This window comes from Miscanthus floridulus, chromosome 3, assembly GCF_019320115.1.
Source record: "Miscanthus floridulus cultivar M001 chromosome 3, ASM1932011v1, whole genome shotgun sequence".
In the NCBI taxonomy this organism is placed as follows: domain Eukaryota; kingdom Viridiplantae; phylum Streptophyta; class Magnoliopsida; order Poales; family Poaceae; genus Miscanthus; species Miscanthus floridulus.
This window is the reverse complement of record NC_089582.1, coordinates 107876379-107897883: the sequence shown is the minus strand read 5'-3', so window position 1 is coordinate 107897883 and position 21505 is coordinate 107876379. Positions and strand designations below refer to the sequence as shown.

The window sequence follows — 21505 nt, the reverse complement described above, 5'->3', positions numbered from 1 at the left end:
CAAGTAAATATGATATATCTAATAGACGCGAAACCCTATGAAAGCAAGCAATGTAGATGCAAAATAGAAATGACTGGCTTGCTACCTAATGAACCGGCGATCCGAGAAGAGACGTCTCGCGGGGAACCCATGAATCAGTACGGCGAATTTAGGGTTAAGCAAAGCACTGGATCGATAGTAGAGATGCGGTTAGGGTTGTTGTGCTAAAGCTAGGCAATGCGAGGAACCGGTAGTAGGGCCTTACCATCGCTGGATGGATGACGCTATAGAGGAGGCACGGTGGCACAGTGACTGTGTAGGTGAAGCGGGCGGCGCGTGGAGTTCCACGAGAGGCAGGGTGCGGTGATGTGCGAGAGCGGCGGCTGCAGCGGTGTGGCGACTGCTGGCGTGGAGAAGCTACAGCGGTGGTGCTAAACGGCGGCTAGGGCTCAGGACTTGATGGTGGTAGAATAGGTCAGCATAGGTACGGCTCGCGCGATTAAATAGGTCCCCCGACACAACCGAGAAGGAAAGGAGAAAAGAGATTGAAAGCCGCACAAGATCTAATGACCGGACGCTCCGGTGGTAGCGACCGGACGCTACCACCCAGCATCCGGTCGATTCCAAAGAGGTCCAATTCCTCTGGAATCACGACCGGACGCGTCCGGTGGTCCATGACCGGACGCAGCCAGAGTCCAATTAGATGCCTTTAACGCCATGTAGATCGACCGGACGCTGGAACCCTTTCTGACCGGACGCTCAAATGCAGAGTCTGATCACTCCTTTAGCTTCTGTTCACCTCCTATGAACTGACCAGATGCTGGACAGCAGAGTCCGGTGCAGCGTCCGGTCACTCTTTTCTAACAAATCTTCAATGTTTCTCCACGCTGCCTATTCCCAATCAAGTCCCAACATGAATAAGATCCAAATAAACACCAATTGGGATTGATGTGAGTGACCTCTCTCAAACCCTCATATTTTTTCAAAATATTTTGCCTTAGGCTATAATTCTTTTTAAGAAAATAGGCAATAAGAGGGCAAATGGAACAAAACGACAAAACAACATCCATGCATATGCAATACTTGTAAGTAAATCTAGTTGCTTGTCAAGTTTGATCCAAGGTTAAGCTTCTTCACATGCTTTTCGGCGGTTATCTTAACCATGTTAGACAAGCCCTATATGCATTACCAAAAATTAAACATGTTGTATATTACAATGAATGCAAGGGACAACACAAGCTCAATTTTTAGTGAAGTTACTAAAATCAAGTACATTAAGCTCATTCCGCAATCTACAAAATGTATCCTCATCTAGCGGTTTAGTGAAGATATCCGCTGATTGATCTTCGGTTCTTACACCTTCTAGTGATATATCATTTTTAGCAACATGATCTCTTAGAAAGTGATGGCGGATATCTATGTGCTTGGTGCGAGAGTGTTGAACCGGATTATTTGCAAGTTTTACCGCACTTTCATTGTCGCACAAAAGAGGTACCTTTTCTAGAACTACACCATAGTCTAGCAAAGTTTGTTTCATGTATAAAATTTGTGCACAACAAGCACCTACGGCAATGTATTCCGCTTCGGCGGTGGACAAAGCCACACTATTTTGTTTCTTGGAGCACCAAGACACAAGTGATCTACCAAGCAAATGGCACCCTTCGGATGTGCTCTTTCTATCAACTTTACAACCGGCATAATCCGAATCAGAATAGCCAACTAATTCAAATATAGCTCCTTTGGAATACCAAAGGCCAATGCTTGGTGTGTGCTTAAGATACCTAAGGATTATTTTTATGGCAATTAAATGTGTTTCCTTAGGATTAGCTTGAAATCTAGCACACATACACACACTAAACATGATGTCGGGCCTAGATGCGGTTAAATACAACAAGCTACCAATCATGGAACGGTAGAGAGTTTGATCAACCGGGTTACCTCCCTCATCTAGGTTGAGATGTCCATTGGTAGGCATTGGTGTCTTAATTGGCTTACATTCATCCATCTTGAATCTCTTGAGAAGATCTTTTGTGTATTTCTCTTGAGAAATGAAGATGCCTTCTTTCATTTGCTTGACTTGAAAACTAAGAAAGAATATAAGCTCACCAATCATTGACATCTCGAACTCCTTCGACATCAATTCACCAAATTCTTTGCATGAGTCTTCATTTGATGATCCAAAGATGATATCATGAACATATACTTGACAAATGAAGATATGCCCATCAAGCTTCTTGGTGAATAGTGTGGTGTCGACCTTCCCAATGGTGAAGCCCTTCTCAATGAGGAAGTCCCGAAGGCACTCATACCAAGCTCTTGGGGCTTGCTTAAGCCCATATAGCGCCTTGGACAACCTATAAACATGATTAGGATATCTAGGGTCTTCAAACCCGGGAGGTTGATCAACATAGACTAGTTCATTAATAAAGCCATTTAAAAATGCACTTTTCACATCCATTTGATATAATTTCATTTCATGATGTGATGCATATACAAGTAGGATATGGATGGCTTCTAATCTTGCAACCGGTGCAAAGGTCTCTCCAAAATCCAAACCTTCAACTTGGGAGAACCCCTTTGCAACTAGTCTTGCCTTGTTCCTCACAACAACTCCTTGATCATCTTGCTTGTTGAGGAACACCCACTTTGTTCCAATGACTCTTGCACCTTTTGGTCGCTCTTCAAGAGTCCAAACTTTATTGCGAGTGAAGTTGTTCAACTCTTCATGCATGGCATTGATCCAATCCAGATCTTTAAGAGCTTCTTCTACCTTGGTAGGCTCATAGCAAGAGACAAAAGAGTGATGAGCAATAAATGAAGCAAGTTTTTGAGATCGAGTCATTACACCCTTTGATGGACTCCCTATGATGAGATCTTGTGGATGATCTTGTATGAGAGGTGTATTTCTTCTATTGACCACTTGAGGAGGTGGTCGTGGAGCATCAACATCTTGTGCTTGTACCACCATTTGCTCATGGGAGATATGAGTATCTTTATTTTCTACTCTTCCATCTTTTTCACGATCTTATGGCACACTTGATGAAGAAGGTTGATCAATGACTTGTACATCATCTTCATCATCTTTTGGCTTGATGTCTCCCATCGGAATATTCTTCATAGCCTCCCTCAATGGTTCATCACCTACATCATTAAGATTCTCATGTGCTCCTTGGGAGCCGTTAGATTCATCAAATTCCACATCATATGTTTCTTCAACCAAGCCGGTGGCATGATTAAATACTGTATATGCTTTGGACTTTGATGAATAACCAACAAGAAAACCAATATCACAACATCTTTGGAACTTCCCTAGGTGTTGTCGCTTCTTGTAGATGTAGCATTTGCAACTAAACACCCTAAAGAAGAAGACGTCTGGCTTCTTCCCATTGAGCAACTCATAAGGTGTCTTGCCAAGGAACTTTTGAAGGAATAGGCGGTTTGATGCATAGCATGTGGTGTTGATTGCTTCCACCCATAGAGCTTCGGGGGTGTTATACTCATCTAGCATTGCCCTTGCAAGAGTGATCAAAGTCCGGTTCTTCCTCTCAACTACACCATTTTGTTGAGGAGTATAGGTTGTGGAGACTTCATGCTTGATCCCAACTTCATCACAATAAGCTTCAATCTTTGTGTTGTCAAATTCTTTTCCATTGTCACTTCTTATCTTCTTGAGCTTCACTTTAAATTCATTTTGAGCTCTCTTGGCAAACTTCTTGAAGCAAGATGCAACTTTGGCTTTGTCATGAAGGAAGAATACCCATGTATACCTTGAATAGTCATCAATAATCACAAGACAATAGAGATTCCCTCCCAAACTCTTGTATGTTGTTGGTCCAAATAAATCCATGTGTAGAAGTTCTAGCACTCTTGTGGTTGACATGAAAGCTTTTGTTGGATGGGTATTTGCAACTTGCTTGCCGGCTGGACATGCACTACAAAGCTTGTTCTTCTCAAACTTCACATCCTTCAACCCTCTCACCAAATCATTCTTCATTAGCTTCTTGAGTGAACTCATACCAACATGAGCAAGTCTTCTATGCCATAGCCACCCAAGTGTTGTTTTGGTGAATAGGCAAGTCTTTAAATTTGTATCTTCGGAGGTGAAGTCCACTAGATATAAGTTGTTGTATCTAAATCCATTGAATATCACTTGATTATCACCTACCTTGGATACAACAACCTCCTTCTTGGTGAACAAGCATTGGAAGCCAAGATCACACAATTGTCCAATGGATAGCAAGTTGAAGCTCAATGAAGCAACATAAAGTATATTGGAGATGGAATGATCATTTGATATTGCCACTTTGCCCAATCCTTTAACCTTGCCCTTTGAGTTATCTCCAAATGTTATTTTCTCTTGTCCATCTACCTCTTCATTTAGTGAGGTGAACATACGAGGATCACCGGTCATATGTTGAGTGCAATCACTATGAATAACCCAATGACTTCCACCGGTCTTGTAGTTCACCTACACATAAGATATTCAAGCTTTAGGAATTCAAACTTGTTGAGGGCCCTTCACCTTCTTAACAAGTGACTTAGCCACTCAAATCTTCTTAGGCCTATTCTTGTTAGGGGGTCCTAAGAACATGACTTTCATCTTTCCACTAGAATCCATTCTAAGCATGTAGTGAGCATTGAAGGCAAAGGGTCTAGCATGCTTGGGCAAGGGTTGTGGCGGTGGAGTTTGGCACTCATGAGCAAAGTGGCCTTCTTGTCCACACTCAAAACATCTCTTTGGCTTTGGCTTTGGCTTCGATTGTTGTTGTTGAACTTGAGCCTTCTTCTCTTCTACACTTGCTACATATCCAATGCCACTTCTATCCATCTTCATGACGGTGTTCATGAGTAGCTCACTTTGGAGGTGCTTGCCTCTAGCAAACTTGCTCAACCCAATCTTGAGATGCTCTTTCTCCAACTTGAGCTTTTTATTTTCTTCCTTTAGAGCATCATCTTTCTTCTCTTCCTTGAGCTTCTTGTTTTCTTCTTTGAGCTTCTCATTCTCAATGATCAACTCTTTGTCATGATCAAGAGTTTCTAGCACAATGGTGTTGTGGCTTTTCATCTCTTCAAGATCTTTCATGAGCTTTTCATTTGTATTCTTGAGCTTGACATATTCATCATACTTATTGCACTCAACCACTTTCTTGCCTTTGCCATTAGATCCTTGCTCAATACTCTCATCAATCAAATCATCACATGATGTAGCTATATCAATCTTAACAACATGGTTAGTAGCATCATGTGGCTCATTTGGTAAAAATTCTTGAGCAATAACAAGAGTGTCATAATTGATCTTTAAAGTTGCATGTTCATCTTTTAGCTTGTTGTGGCTAGTGATGAGCTCATTGTGCACCCACTCAAGTTTATCATGTTTATCTTTAAGCTCTTTGTTAGAAGATTTGAGCTCCTTGAGTTTGGATGATATAGCATCATTTGTTTCTTTAAGCTCAACATTAGCCTTTTCCAATGTATCGCATTTTGCTAAGAGTGAATCATTTTTAGCATCAAGCTTTTCATTTTTAGCTCTACTCTTTCTAATGATCTTAGTGTATTGTCTTAGTATTTTGACAAGATCATCATATGAAGGTGAATCATCATCATCGCTATCGCTATCATCATCACTAGCTTGATCATCATCACTACTATCATCATTATTAGTTACCTTGCGTTCACCCTTGGCCATAAGGCATAGGTGTGTAGAGGATGATGGCGATGGTGGCGGTGAAGATGAAAGATCAATAGCAATGGCGGCCATCTTCTCATTGTCACTATCATCATTAGATAATCCATTAGATGAATCAATGTCCGTGAGTCAATCACCGATGATGTAGGCCTTTCCACTCTTCTTCTTCTTGTGGAAGTCTCTCTTTTTGCCATCTCTCTTCTTGTATGGCTTGTTCTTCTTCTTCTCATCTTCATATTCATTACTTGAGTCATCTTTCTTGCCCTTGTTCTTGTTCTTGAACTTGTCTTTCTTGGGCTTGGGGCATTGATGTGCTAGATGACCAAGTTCACCATAATTGAAGCAATCAATTTCGGAGATTGGCTTTCTTCTAGAGCTTGTGAAGAACTTCTTCTTCTTGCCGTTGAACTTGATGCCACTCTTGTTTAGCTTCTTTAGCATCTTGGCGGCTTTCTTCACCATGAGAGCAAGATTTTCATCTTCATCTTCTTCATCACTTGAGCTCTCATACTCAAGTCTTGCTTTGCCTTTGTCTTGGCTAGCTTTGAATGCTAAGTCCTTCTCTTTCTTCTTGGTAGAGGATGAGCCATCTTGTGGCATGATGTGCATATACATCTCATGAGCATTGATCTTTCCCAAGATTTATGTCGGTTTAGCGGTGAAAAGATCACCTTGGTGTAGCACGGTCACAATATGCCCATATTTGTCAATGGGGAGGACACTCAAGATCTTTCTCACAACATCGGATGGTGGCATTTGAGTAAGTCTAAGCCCATTGACTTTCTCTACAAGAACATTCAAACGTGAATACATCTCATTAGCACATTCTTTGGAAAGCATCTCAAATGAATTTAGCTTTTTAATCACAAGATGATAGCGTTCCTCATGCTCACTCTTGGTTCCCTCATGGAGCGCACAAATGTCTGACTATAGTGCATGGGTGTCTTTGTGATTCCTTACATGGTTGAACACATCTTTACAAAGGCCTCTAAAGATGGTGTTTCGAGCCTTTGCATTCCATTTTTCATAATTAACCTCATCGCCTTGTAAGTTAGTAGCATCCTGAGGTTTTGGGAAGCCTTGTGAGGTGGCTCTAAGTATACCAATGTCTAGAGCTTCTAAGTACGCCACCATGTGGATTTTCCAATATGGAAAGTCATCTCCCTCAAAGATAGGAGGAGGTCCATCCCCATGAGACATCTTGCTCTAAGCGATTAAGCTTAAAAACATGAGCACGAGGCTCTGATACCAATTGAAAGGATCAAGATGCCCAAGAGGGGGGTGAATTGGGCTAATTCTAAATTTTTCTTGCAATAATTAAATCCTATGGTTAGCCCAATTAACCTCTTGTGCCTAGAAAAGTGTTTCTATTGATCTAACGCACAAAGGACTTGCAACCTATATTCCAAACTTACTCTAGCATAGTAATTCTATGAATGTAAAGAAAAGTATTGAATTGCTCAAAGTAAATGCTCAAAGTAAATAGAGATAGAGGAACGCGGCGATGTTTTGCCGAGGTATCGGAGAGTCGCCACTCCCCACTAGTCCTCGTTGGAGCACCCGCGCAAGGGTGTAGCTCCCCCTTGATATGTGCAAGGATCAAGTGCTCTCTACAGGTTGATTCTTCGACACTCCATCGTGGTGAATCACCCAAAACCGCTCATAACTTGAGTTGGGTCACCCATAAGCTCCGCCGGGTGATCACCAAGCTCCCAATCACCACCAAGCCGTCTAGGTGATAGCGATCACCAAGAGTAATAAGCATGAACTCTCACTTGACCACTCAAAGCCTAATGAGAACGGTGGATGTACACTTTGCTACTCTTGATTCACTAATGATGCTACTCTCTTAGATTCTCAAATCTCAATCACCTCACTAGGACCTTGCTCTTCTTGGCACTCACAAACGTGTTTCTTAGCTATTGGAATGAGCAAAAGTGACTCCACACACAAGTGGAGCTTCTATTTATAAGGCAGCCTGAAAAATGAACCGTTATGTGCATCTGTGGGGTGACCGAACGCTCCGATCATGTTGACCGTACGCTCTGGTCAATTCAACCCACACACCAGTGTTTAAGTGTTGATCGGACGCTGGCAGGGTCCGATCACCACTGACCGGACACGTTCGGTCGCATTAAACCCTCACTGGAACATTACTGTACTCGACCAGACGCTGGATCCTCAGGGTCCGGTCAGTATTGACCGGTCACGTCCGGTCGCAAAATTCCTTCTCTGGAACCTTACTAGAGTCGACCGGACGCTGGCTCTCAGCATCCGATCACTTGACCACTCCAGCGTTCGGTCACACCGAACGCAATCTCCTTGATCAAATGTACTGACCGGACCCTGCGGCCAGCGTCCGGTCGCACTGGAGCCAGCATCCGGTCAGTATTTGACCCTCCATTCACTTCTAACTCTCGAACATATGTGAATAAAGTTTGCTCCATAGGATCATAGGACTGTTGTGGAGCTACCTAGTGCTAGTTTTAACAAGTGTGCACCACACCTAAGTCACTAGACTCATCTAGGTCAAGCCCAAGTTTTTCGAACCAGACCAGAGATCAAACCGGCGAGGTCCTCGGTTCAATGGTTCATTGGTCCAACCGTTAAGAACCGATTGAACTGCCGGTTCAATTTAATTGAACCGATTAATCGAACCGATATATAATTATATAATTGACAGACAGAACAATATAATTATATTGTACAACCATAAGGACAAGGTTCACACATCATGAAAATATAGGATGACAGATTGACACGGTCTTAAATTCAAAATACAAAGTGCGTGATAACATATATAGGTTCATCTTCACACACAAGAGTGACAACTGACAAGACACAACCATAAGGTTCATAGCAACATAGTCTCACAATCATATGTTCGTAAATTCAAATATCAAGTGCGTGATGATAAGATAGAAACACATGAAGCATGGTACTCAATAAAAACGTATTGGATCCCATTCATCTTGAGCTTGAGGTTCTGCTCCTCCAACATCAACTGCAAATCCACCATAATCATATGTGTCTTCCTGCCTGAGGTTCTGGTACTCCTGGTCCTCTATAATCTCATCACTGTCATCCATGGCATCAGCCTCCACCATGTCCATGTTTAGCTCCAAATCTGATTTTTTTTTACCAATTTAGATTTGATGGTATATAAGCAAAAAGTTGTATATATGTTAAACTGATTTCACAAGGGACATTACCATCACTGCTGCATTGTATATTCAGCTCAGACAGTTTAGTGCGAAACGCTTCTAGCTCTTCAGAGTTAAGGCAAGGTGGATTGTCTTCTAAAATCCAAGCTTCATTTCCATTTCCAATTTCTTCCAACATTATTAGGTCATAATTTCTAGTAGACAACTTGGACCTGATGTTTGAATTCATAGATATGTATTACTTATGCAAACAGCTAAAAAAGACAATGAATGCAAGGAACAAGAGAAGAGGTACCTTTGTCGCAGTCTCAGATTACAATGCACATACACAATATCATTTAGCCTTTGATGCTCTAATCTATTTCTTTTTTTGGAGTGCACATGCTCAAAGTAGCTCCAGCTCCTCTCACATCCAGATGCACTACAAGTTTGGCTCAACACACGCAGAGCAAGCTTCTGTAAATTTGTTGCACTATAGCCATAAGTTTGCCACCACTCATCTGTGTGAAAAATAGAATTTAGTGCTGCTAAAATGTGTGAAATGACAGAATTAAGTGTGCTGAAATGAACTACAACAGCTGACTTACCAGCAAGCATGACATGACGATCATTTTTAGCAGTTGGACGCCCAAAATCACCTTCTCCATTTCTAAACATTTTCATTTCTTTTGTCAAAGCACTTCTAAGGGCAACATCTTTGCCAGCATATTTCTCTATGACATCAAGAACTCTAGAAGTGGTGAAGTTGTACTTGTCTCTAAGTTCAACATTGTATTGGTTATTAGGATTAAACCAAAAGCCAGCAGCATGAAGATTCTTATCAAAATGCTTATCCCAACGTGCATCCATGTATTCTAAGAAAGGCTTTACTAAGGCCTTCTTTCTCTGAAATCTCTTCACAATTTTTTCTCTTGCAGCATGGAATGCTCCAAATAGGTAGCCCATTGCAGGTCGCTCATCGCTATCCACAATTCTTAGCACTCAAACAATTGGTTCTGATAACTGACAAACAGTAGCACAATCTTTCCAAAAATTTTGATCTAGCACAGCTTTAGTGAACTTTTTGGCTTGTGATTCCTTATAATATGCACAGTTTGTCCACTCATTGGAGACAACCATTGCTTGCAGTTTAGTCTTGTGCTTATATATGCTTTGCAATGCAATAAAATTAGTAGCAAAATGAGTTTGGGCTGGGTGAAGAATCTCATGACCTTTTGTGAACTTTCTTATTAGATATAATGGGAAGCAATGGTTGTACACATATTTTGTAATGATTGATGCATGAGCTACAGTATTCTTCACCAAATGCTCCTTACCAAAGTCTAACAATATCAAATTCACACAATGGGCAGCACAAGGGGACCAATAAATGGATGGGAACTCATCTTGTAACCTTCTACCAGCAGCGACCATGTTTGATGCATTATCAGTAACAAAATGAACCACATTTTCAGGCCCAACATGATTAACTACATCTTTGAACAATCTGAACAAAAAATCTGAAGTTTTGGAGCTATCAGTGGCATCAACTGACTTAAGAAAGACAGTACCTTTGGGACAGTAGACCAAGAAGTTGATGAGGGTCCTTCTCTTTCTATCAGTCCATCCATCAGCCATAATAGTGCAACCAGTTTCTCTCCAATGTGTGCGGAATCCATCAACAAACTTCCTAGTCTCTTCAACACATTTTGCAAGATATGGACCACGCATTTTATTACAAAGTGGCGCCTTGTATCTAGAACCAAATGCACACATAGCATCAAACATCGGCTGATAAAAAACAGAATTGGTTGCATTAAATGGAATAGATGCATTGAGAAACCATCTTGTCACACACATATCTGTCTTCTCTTTGACCGCTTCTCCTTGAAGAACACTCTTAAGTGTTGGTTGATCCCCTGGTCCAGTTCTAGGCTTGAAGTACTTTCCAACACTAGGAGTAGTAGTACCAGCCGGTCTTTTTTTTCCCTTTGTTTGATGCAGCTACAACAGGATTAGTATTGGAGACTTCAACAACATCTTCCTCTCCAGGTTCTGGTCCATATGGGTGCCCTTCCACATATTCCTGTTGCATCTTCTTTTTCTTCTCATTCCAATCTTCAATATTTTTATACATTGTATGCTCAACCTCAGGATCAACCTTCTTACATGCAGCTACATTACCAGGCCATTTGGCCAAATGTTCCTTGAAACGATGGATTCCTCCTCCTAAGAAAGTCGTGTCACAGTACATGCATTTGATCTTCTTTCTCCCTCCTTCCATAATTTGTGTGCAATATCCCCATGCTGGATCAGTTTTCCTTCTTGTCCTTCCTTCTGTGGCAGCCTCTTAGGATGGGGTTGAATTCTGGTTAGAATTTTCAGTCCCAACTGGAGTAGGAGTGTTAGAAGAATCAACTATGTGTGAAAACAAAAAAAAACAGTAAGAAAGTTATCAATTTTCACATGAATGAAAATGTTGAACTTAGTCAGTAACAAATTAACCAGATCTGGTATACTCTATTACTCTAGCACTAAACATACTAACAGAGGGCTTCACCAATGAACTCACTAGATCAAATCAAATAACAGCAGGCTAATATATATATAACAGCAGGCTAACATACTAACAGAGAGCTTCAGCATGCACAAATTAAGTTCTAGATCGAACCATCCAAGATTACTTCCATGTTCCATGTTCCATCATCGATGCTACTATATACGGCATCAAATTCAAACCTAAAATCTAAAACTTGAACTCACCAGTAGCCATGTTGGACTTGGAGGCGTGGAGCAGAGCAGAGACAAGAAGTACTATCGTAGTCGTAGCAGGCTAGAAGCAGCTGCCCTGCCGGCCGTAGCACGGCCGCCCGCTCGTCGGCTCATGGCGACGCGGCCTCGCGCACGCCCGCACAGCACCCGCTCGCCCCGCGCAAGCCCACAGCTCGCTCACGCATGCCCGGCTCGCAGCAACGCGGCCTCGCGCACGCTCGCACGGCGACCGCTTGCGCACGGCCGCGACGGCGCCCGCTCGCCCACGGCCGCGACGGCGCCCGCTCGCCCCGCGCAGGCCTGCAGCTCGCTCGCGCACGGCCGCGATGGCGCCCGCTCGCCCCGCGCAGGCCCGCGACCGTGACGGCGCCCGCTCGCCCCGCGCAACGCCCGGCACCCCGGCCTCGCGCTCACGCACGCCCGGCCTCACGCTCGCCCGGACACCCGCTCGATGCGCCGCCGCCGCCGCCAGAAGCTAGGTCTAGGTGACGAAAATGGTGGCCGGCTGGAATGAAAATGGAGAATTTTTCCCTCCCTCACACGCGCCCAGTAACCTAAAAGAAACAGTGACACATTATTCCATTATTACCCCTGAACAGATAGCCTTCTCCTGAGCTACCAGAGGGTATTTTTGACTAAATAAAAAACCGCCCCGGTTCACACAGAACCGCCCGGTTCACCGGTTCGACAAAAAACCGGCCGATTTAACCGGTTTTTAGCGGTTCGATTGCATGGACGATCTTTTAAGTGAACCAGACCGGTGTAGGCCCTGGTTCGGTCTTTTAGCGGTTCAACTGCCGGTCCGGTCTGGTTTGAAAAACTTGGGGTCAAGCTACCCGTCCATACCCCCCTTAATAGTACGGCCAAAGGAAAAACAAAGTCCTAAACTACTCTAAGTGTCACTCCAACTCCAATCGACACTTAGAACTAGTCATCCTTAACTTTGTCGTCCATCCTTTGAAAACCGAAACGATTTTCATCGTAGGGGCATGACCACCTTGATTGCCCAACTGATCTCCATTACCATGACCTAACTTAATTGCCTCTGCAAAACACACGTTAGTCATAGTAATCGTGTATTGTCATTAATCACCGAAACCCAACAAGAGGCCTAGATGCTTTCAACTGTCACCGCGACACCGCCGACCCAGACCGCATCACCTTCGCCATGGCTACGTCGAGCTCTTCCTCCAAGCCAGCGGATGGTCGGTGACATCTCACCTCCCCTCCTCTCTCTCTAGATCATGTTCTAGAAAGTTTTTATCCCGTATGTAAGGTTGTACCCGCTAGATCTATGGCTAGGTGATCCACTATGTCTATCAGGTAGCACCCACAAGGACACAAGGGAATTGGAGCTGTCTCCATTCCATTCCACGTCTCCGTAGCGCCATGGAATTGGAGCTGTTCTGTAGCCAGAGCTCTCGTTCAGAGACGGAGGGCCCTTGCATGCCTAGCGGCCATGGCCCCTGTTCATTTTGCTGAAATTTGATTTATGCTGATTTGCTGTGAGAGGAAAACACTTTTCGTTTACTGAAAATTACTGCTGAAGTATTGCTACAGAACCGGCAAAATCTCTATGGACAAAGACAGGGGTTATGCATACTACTGTTCCAAAGACCAGCTAAGCTGATTAATACATTATTCGTTTGCACAAAGGGAATCACTTCACTTGCTACAAGAGCTAAAGAAAAGTTGCATGCAAGAAAGCACGGGCTTGATCCTATTCTAAGCTGCAGCCTTGTTCTTCATTGATCTTCTCGACGATCTGATGAGCCGCAGCTGCAATCTCATCCACAGAGGTAAGCTGGCAATCACCCTCCACCTGTATTCACCATATGATGATATCCATCAGCAGAAAGTCAAAGAATTGCAACCTTGATCTGCTCCATGATATAAACCATAATGATAAACAGACGGGGGAATTTGGAGCAGCTGTTGGAGACAATGCAAGATCCAAAAAAAATGGCACGGAAACCTAGGCACCAACTTTGCCTCCCGACTCCATCCAAGGCATGTTTAGTTACACTCAAATCCAAACTTTAGCACTATGCAAAAAAAAAGATTCTCCGTCACATTAAATTTGCGGGGAGTACTAAATGTTGACGAAATTAAAAATTAATTGCACAATTTTGTTATAGGGGGTGTTTAGATCCCACCCAAAATCCAAAATTTTCCAAGATTCCCCGTCACATCGAATCTTGCGGCACATGCATGGAGCAATAAATATAGGTAAAAAGAACAACTAATTGCACAGTTTGCCCGTAATTGACGAGACGAATCTTTTAAGCCTAAATAGTCCATAATTGAACAATTTTTGTCAAATACAAACGAAAGTGCTACAGTGTCCATTTTCCAAATTGGAAGGGATCTAAACACCCCCATAATTTGCGAGACGAACATTTTGAGCCTAATTAGTCAATAATTGGACAATTATTACCAAATACAAACGAAATGCTACAGTGCGCTGTAGTACTGCATGGAATCGGGCGGTGCCAATTCAGCGGGCATCTAAACGCGGCCCAAGCGTGGTATTGCGAACCAGGTACGAGCACTATACTCGTTGGACTGAGAGCCATGTAGTATATCTACTATCGGGTACCTGCCCGCCTGTAGTTGTTTACGAGGAAATGTAGCAAGAAGGTTGTGGATGGCGTACCTTGAGGCTAAACGAGTAGAGCACCATGTGGCCGGCGCTGCTCATGTTGAGGTGGAGCACGGAGAGGCGGTGGCCCTGGAGTCCCAGCACCAGGCGCAGCAGCTGCATCGGCCGGCGCCGGGACAGCACCCGAAGGTTCGCGTGGCTCTCCACCATGGTCGCCTCCACGTCGGCCACGGCCGACGGCTTCGACCCGGACGACCCCTCCTCTAAGCCGGCGCCCTCACGGTGGTCGGTGTTCTCTGGGGCCGCGACGACAGCGCACATCGAGTACTGCGGAAAGGTGAAGAAGTCCGCGAACGGCCCTGCGTCGTCGGGACCGTCGGCAGGGCGCCGCCGGGAACGCCTCTGCGCCTCCAGCGACTGGAGCAGCTGCTCCAGCTCCTTGACGAAGTTGATCGCGCCGCCGACGATGGACGCCTGATCGCCCTGCACACACGGGACACCGAAACGCGCGCTCAGTTTGGCGCATCGTCGTGCTAGATTGATTTATTGCTAGGACTAGGAAGGCGTGCATGGGATCGAAATCGAAGCTCGTCGGTTACCCGTTGCGTGTAGGCGGGCGGCATGAGGCAGCGGAGCGAGGCGAGGTACTCGTTCATCTGCTTGCGGCGGTTGCGCTCCACGGCAATGTGGATCATCCGCTGGCTCTCCACTTCCTCCTCGTTCTTCACCGGCCTCGTCCTTCGCCGCTTCCTTCTCCCGGACGCCGCTGTAGCAGTCACAGCCAGTGCCGGGGCATCCTGACCGGTGCCGCCACTCGCACACCTCCCGGACGCCACAGGCACCGCGCGGGCAGCCCGGTTGTCACCCAGCTCACGCAGGAGCTGCGGCGGTGAGCACGCGGCCACGTCCCAGCCGCCGCCAGTGCCACCCATCTCCACCACCCCCTCCATTCCACTAAACAACAGGCCACTCCAAGGCCCTCCTGCTGCCATGGCACCGCACCCAAAGCGACTGCCTTGCTGGGACTGCTGCTGGGAAAGCACCACGGCCTCCAGTGCCATCCCTTCAGGGTCTCGCCTCTCAAGAAATCAGCAGCAGCAGCGTGTGCAGACTCACTCGAGCTAGAATCCGAGAAAAGTTAGGCCGTCACTCCTCCCATGGGATCGCCGCCGCCCGCTCGGCCGGTGAGCCGTTCGGAGCGGTGGTTGTGGCGGCTTCTTGTAGCAACAGGTTGTGGCACTACGGGGCTGGACTGGAGGGACACGTGAACACAGCTGCCTGCGCCGCTGCGCGTTCGGGAATCGGGAATGGCAACGAGAGAGTACGAAAGAGAGGGGGTCGGGCTCGGTCGGGTATATAAGATTGGCTGATGGTAGGGTTTGGAAGGGAGCGGTTTTTGGTGTGATTAGGCTATAATTCGGTCGCCTGGCAACGGCGCCAAAAATGGGGCGTCCGGCATGGGCAAAGGGGGAACAGATTGATGGAGACATGGGACTATTCAGCTTCAGCTCGGAAAACAGCGATTTGTTGACAAGTATCTTTACCGAGTACACCGTCATACCATTTTGATATAAAATATTCTTCTCAAAAATATTCGGGTGCTCGAACAGAAAATCCACAACGGATTGTTGAAATAGTGTTTCATCCAAGTAAACAAGAGAACATGGTTTTGGAGAAAGCATGTACGTCGCGATCTCAGTTCATATAAAAGGTTGGCCTATATTGTGGTCAAAGAAAAGAAGAGCAACAAGAAAAAGTTAGTCCCGGGTAGTCGGCAGTGGTTAGAAAAGCCTGAGTGAACGTCATGTTCCAAGCCCTGTGTCCAGCTCGCCCACGCTACGCACGTCAGTCACTATTGCCACGTGCCCTGCGGACGCCGTCAGTGTCAGGGTCCACTAGCACCCTGTCCTCGTGTAACCACGGCATTATGCCGCATCCACCGTACTCGTGCACTATTCGCTTCTCCTTTTCCCACCATCCGATCGGCTCTCGATCCTCGCCATCGTCCCCGTACCAAAGCCCCGCCCCTCATGTTTTCCTCTTTTGGGGACACAGCCGCCGCACGCCTCCCTCGTCGAGCGAACCCCCTCTCCTCTCCTTTTTTTCTCCCTTAAGGGATTCCAAGGATCTCCCCGTGGTAAAGGCAAAAACATCCGAGGGTTTGCTTGCAAAATTACTGACGGTAGGAATAGTACGCATAGTAATCGTATTAATCTCTAAAAGCTTGAGGGCCTTTCTGCAAAAAACGGCCAACGCACGCGGGCGCCCCTGGCCTTGGGCCATACTGGGCCGCCGCGCCACGCTAGGCTGCCGGACCTAAAAGGGTCGCTGCCGGGCCTTTCCTTTTTCTAACGTATTTTCTAATTTAGATTCTAAGGTAAATTTGTAAATTTAATATAAAATTTTGTAGTTAACCAAAAATTGTGAAACCAATTATATTAAGTTCCTAAAATCATGGTCTATATGCTAGTATATTTTGTTCACATAGTTTTATAATATTTTCAGGAGTTATCTAATTAATTTAAGATGCTTAATATTGTAAGATATAAATTGGTATGAATTTTTGTGATAAATTGGTGATAGTGTTGGATCTGAAACTTTCACAGTAAATTCCTAACATTATTAAGTGCTCACTATAATTTTTGTAGGTCCATAAAAATTAGTTTGCTAAGGTAGCTAAATGAGCCATAGATCAAAAATATATATTTAATCAATAAAATACCGAAACACCTTGGGATCTTAGAACTAAATATTTTTTTGGAGGCGAAGCCTTACTTGACGTTGTGAATACGTAGACTAGTACGTTAGTCATTAAAGCTAGCTCATTAGCTTGCGGAGCGTAATCGTATTTTATAGTTGCAATTACCGTTGATTAATTGTGTCTCTGTGTTGCATCCACGTATATCATAATAGGAACAACGATGGATCATGGAGATGATTGAAGTAGCGGAAAAGATGGTGCCTGATGATTGTGTCACCACGATGGAATGCTAACTTTTGGTTATATCTTACCCAGACAAGCCCCGGTGCATAACCCCTATTATTCTACACTTTATTTTATGCTTGTGCATTAAGTTTTAAGAATTTGAATGAAACCATTTGCATATATATATATATCCTATGAGTCCTACTAGTATGTCAGGATCGTGTAGATTACTATGCTATATGATTCGGTAGAAGTCGAGTAATTATCTGTCACTCACGAGAGATAGAAAATATATTATTGTTGTTATTATATTACTATCACCTAGAATATATATGGATGATAATTGAAGACCAGGCAGAATGGTACTTTGGATTTGGACTTGGTTAGGCATTCGATGCGAGGCTCCGATTGTATTTGTTCCGCCTATGTCGATTGAGGACCGTCTGATGCTATGGATGGTAGTCAGGTCACAGACTTATTATCCCGAGCACATACTTGCTTATGGGAGCAGGAAGGCTCGCTACACTCTTGTCGTGGGTTCTGGCTCTTTTCGGACCGACTGATTGGAGGCGTGGAAAGCTGGTGGTCTAAGCACCATACTGAGATCGAGTCTCAAGTGTGGGGGCTTGGAGTCCAAGTTTGGACGGGGACCTGGACCCCTTGACAGGAGTGGAGTGGGTTGGTCTTGTTTGTGCCTAGGGTATAAACGGGGCATGTATTTCAGGGTACCCAGCTGGGATATATTGGTTCACGAATCGCTGTTTCTGTGAAGATGGTGCCGACTTGGCTATGGTCTAGCATCGTAGTAAGAACTGGAATATGAAAGATGGTAAAATGGTTCTGATAGCTCTCCACTTGCTTGAAAGTAGCATATGTGCTTACATAGAATTGTTAGTTAATGAACTGATGATGACTGCTAATAAAATTAAATACAAGGACACACGTTTAGTAATGCATCCTATAGATGCAATAAACCACAAGCCAAATAAGCCTTGCATACCCTTGGAATCTTTTATTTTCCTTCTGTCGGGTAAGTCTTGTTGAGTACAATCAAGTACTCAGTGTTTTATTTCCCCTGTTGCAGGTGATCGGAGGATACTTAGAGCTGACTCTTATGTGTGTAAACCTCCTGGTGGACTGAGAGAGAATTCCTTTCCTGCTACGACCGTAGTATTTATTTATAACCCTCACTCAAGGTTTTCATAACAAAAGATAAAAAATATGCTAGCATTTCTTAAATAAAAATGTCCACAATGTTAATGCTCCACCATATCATTAAATTAATTTTTGCTTCCTCTATAACTCTGATAACATTGTTATATTCTGCTGTTATAATCCATTGAGGTAATATTCTGTTACTGTAATACAGTGATGTAAGAAATGACTTAAGAATGGTGTAAGCTTTATTCTCTCATTTATGATCTTGATGAAAAAATATGGATTTTTGAGTTCTCCCTTGGGGTGTGCTCAACGAAACTGTGTAGTTTAGTGTCCTCTCTTGAGTTCTTAGTGTCTAATGGAAGACAAGTACTCCTGAAAGGCATTAGATTAGACAGTTGTGCCACACTTGTAATGGAACCTACCTACATGGGTTACAGTCATTGATTTGATACAGGGGCTCCCTATATTCAGATTTAGGGCGCGATTGGCAGGTTTCAGATTCTCATTTAAATGTTTCTCTGATGAATTGAGTCATTTCGTGAGACCGTTTGGCTAGCTCTCTAGATTCTTGGCACTAGAACTAGAATCAGGATAAACTAGGTTTTGAGTGTTTCTTCGTACCAGTACAAAACGAATCGGATAAAAAGTGATTCTCTCTTAAATGTTTCCCTCTTTTTATGGTGTTTGGTACCGATTCTGGTGACTCTATTAAGAATTTGAAATGCTCCTAGTTGCCAAACACACTCTTACTCTAGAATTTAATGACATTATTCTTTTTAGTGGTTGTTGACATGCCCATCGACAGCAAGATGTCCATGATGACTTGGCTCAATCTCTAAGATGCTCATAGAGATAAAGGTGTGTTTGTGTGCATTTTTTGTGTGAGTGTGCAAAATTGGAAAGCCATGGAACTAAGACGTTGTTTGGTTCATCATATTTGCCCCGTTATTAATTCACATGGCTAATAGATCACGTACCTTTGCGTTTGGTTGGACTAAATACATAAACCTATAGCAACGGGATCAATACAAGTTGTACAAGACTGATACCACTGAACTCTCAACTCCGAGCATTAAACGATTACGCTGCCGACTCTTAAGCGTTAAAAAAAAACGAACCAAACATATATCGTTTTGTCTTACACTACAATATATTTTAGTGTTACAATTTTCAGTACTGATCCAAGCAACACCTAATTTTTTTTTAAAAAAATAGATCGAAACATCGGAAATCAGCTGTTGGACATGCTCCTAGCTAACGAGCGAGCGCTGTCCAAGAGCACCGGCGCCGTGACGGGCGGTGGACCGTACCAGGGACTGGTTTGGGATGCAGTGCGTGAGCAGCTCCAGCTGATGGGACGAATGCTCGACGTATTGACCCGTCAGTAAGCAGGCAAATTTTGGCGAAAAAGTGAGCGCTACAGACCTGGCATCTCGCACAGATCACTGCCACGAGGGCGCACTCGTGGCGGACTCTGAGCGCACGGGGCGTCGTGAAGCGAAGTGTCTCTCTTCTCTAGCGGTCTAGCCGCAGGGACGGGGACGGGGACGGGGACGGGAGACCATCCTTTGTCGTCCGCTCCCCTGCCCTGCCATGGAGACTGAGCCTGTATCACTGTTTGCCCTATCACACATAGCGCTAGCTCTGCCCACTGCCCACTGCCCACTGCCCACTCCTCTATACGCATGACGCATCGTATCTCACTCGGGCCTTCTCTACAAAAAAAGGTGCTGCGCTCCTACTACACCCAGACCCAGGTCTCGATGTCCATGCATGCGTGCTGTGCAGGCCGCAGCTGCGTCGCTGTGACCCGGCCGGAAACCTACTGGTCATGAGCAGCGCTGCAGCAGGCAGCAGAGCTCGCAGGGCGTGCAGGATAGAGACCACTGATGAGCGAGAGGAGCCGCCTCGCAAATGTTTTATATGTAGGGTACTCCAGCATTTGCTTGTACTGTAGTGTCGGAGTAGTACTTGTATTTGCAGCTCTTTTTGTACAGTACATTATTTTGGCTTCTCATTTGCTCAGCGACGGAGCGTTGTGTCGGAGCCGTTGTTGGGGCCTTGGGGGTGAACGTTTAGACATAGCGAAAAGAGCGTGGAATCCCGAAGAGAATCACGGTTCAGCACTAGCTTTCCTCCTGCTCTCTCGTCTAGCTATCCGCTCGCAAGCCGGTCGTGGGATTCAGGTGTGCTGTTTATAAAAAATAAAATCCAGGCGATTCTCACGGAAATTTCAACGGGAAATAGTTGATTTCCGCGGAAAACAAAGAGGGTTCTCTCGTGTTTCAAATGGAACCTCAAATGGGCAAGAGCAACGGGATATTATGATATACTCCGTACAAGGATATGAATATATGACCAAATACAAAGACAACGTACGACGCATCCATTCAGCCACGATACTGGGCCTATTTAGTTGCACCTCAAAATGCTAAACTTTTCAAGATTCCTCGTCACATCGAATTTTTGGACGCATGCATAAAGCATTAAATATAAATAAAAAATAAAATTAATTACACAGTTTAGACGAAATTCACGAGACGAATCTTTTAAGCCTAATTAGACTATGATTGTACATTAATTATCAAATAACAACGAAAACGCTACCGTAGCGTTTTGCCAAAAAATTTGACATCCAAACTGGCCCTAGTACTGCTAAAGGAATGTGTTAAGGAGACCGTACCATGATATTCATAGCGCAATGATCATGCTGAAACACTGGTTTCTGACATGGGGTGTGGGTCCATAATCACCGTCGTGTCGCTCGGCCTCAGAACAATCCAAATCAAAAGAACGTGGAGTTGGTGTCGTCTCGTCTCGAAAAAGAGCGGAAAGTGCGAGCAGTAGACTTCGGCTTTTAAACAGGAACTCGAAATATAATTGGTGCGTGCGGCAACATGCGATAAATCTCTAACGTTAATAATGTTGTGAAAGTCGATCCCGACAACGGGAAGGCCGAACACGAGCGGTTTGGCCTTCGACGACGAAGGCCTTTAGTCCAAAGATTACCTTCGCCTAACGATGACACGATTACTGAGGCTAGTGTCCCTAGGGTTTTGACCTCGAAAGTGACCTCTCTTTTTATCGGGGTTCAAGTCCTCTTTTATAGGGTACAATTGTGCAGATTCACTTATACATTTTTGCCCTTTGCCAGCCATAGCATATTTTAGAATATTCCCCGTTTACAGTGACCAACCCTAAGGGCATCTGAAACTTTCTCATACTACACCGCCTTA

The 21505-nt window shown here is 44.5% G+C and overlaps 2 protein-coding genes across 2 annotated transcripts in view; both read right to left on the bottom strand.

The window, feature by feature from the left end:
• LOC136544192 (uncharacterized) overlaps nt 1–10596 on the bottom strand; it is an 85848-nt gene extending 75252 nt beyond the window's left edge. The window contains exons 1-5 of the mRNA XM_066536433.1: nt 10380–10596; nt 9417–9809; nt 9125–9329; nt 8878–9041; nt 8619–8792 (exon numbers count right to left, since the gene is read on the bottom strand). Coding sequence (XP_066392530.1) covers nt 8619–8792; nt 8878–9041; nt 9125–9329; nt 9417–9809; nt 10380–10596 — 1153 coding nt within the window. The remainder of the gene's footprint in view (nt 1–8618; nt 8793–8877; nt 9042–9124; nt 9330–9416; nt 9810–10379) is intronic.
• Nucleotides 10597–13180: 2584 nt separating this feature from the next.
• Nucleotides 13181–15480, bottom strand: LOC136546400 (transcription factor bHLH94-like). Its single transcript, XM_066538382.1, has 3 exons — nt 14782–15480; nt 14237–14665; nt 13181–13402 (listed from the first exon to the last, which is right to left on the bottom strand). Exons 1-3 carry the CDS (start codon nt 15241–15243, stop codon nt 13301–13303), a joined length of 993 nt encoding a protein of 330 aa, XP_066394479.1. The 5' UTR covers nt 15244–15480; the 3' UTR covers nt 13181–13300.
• Between the last annotated feature and the right edge of the window lie 6025 nt (nt 15481–21505).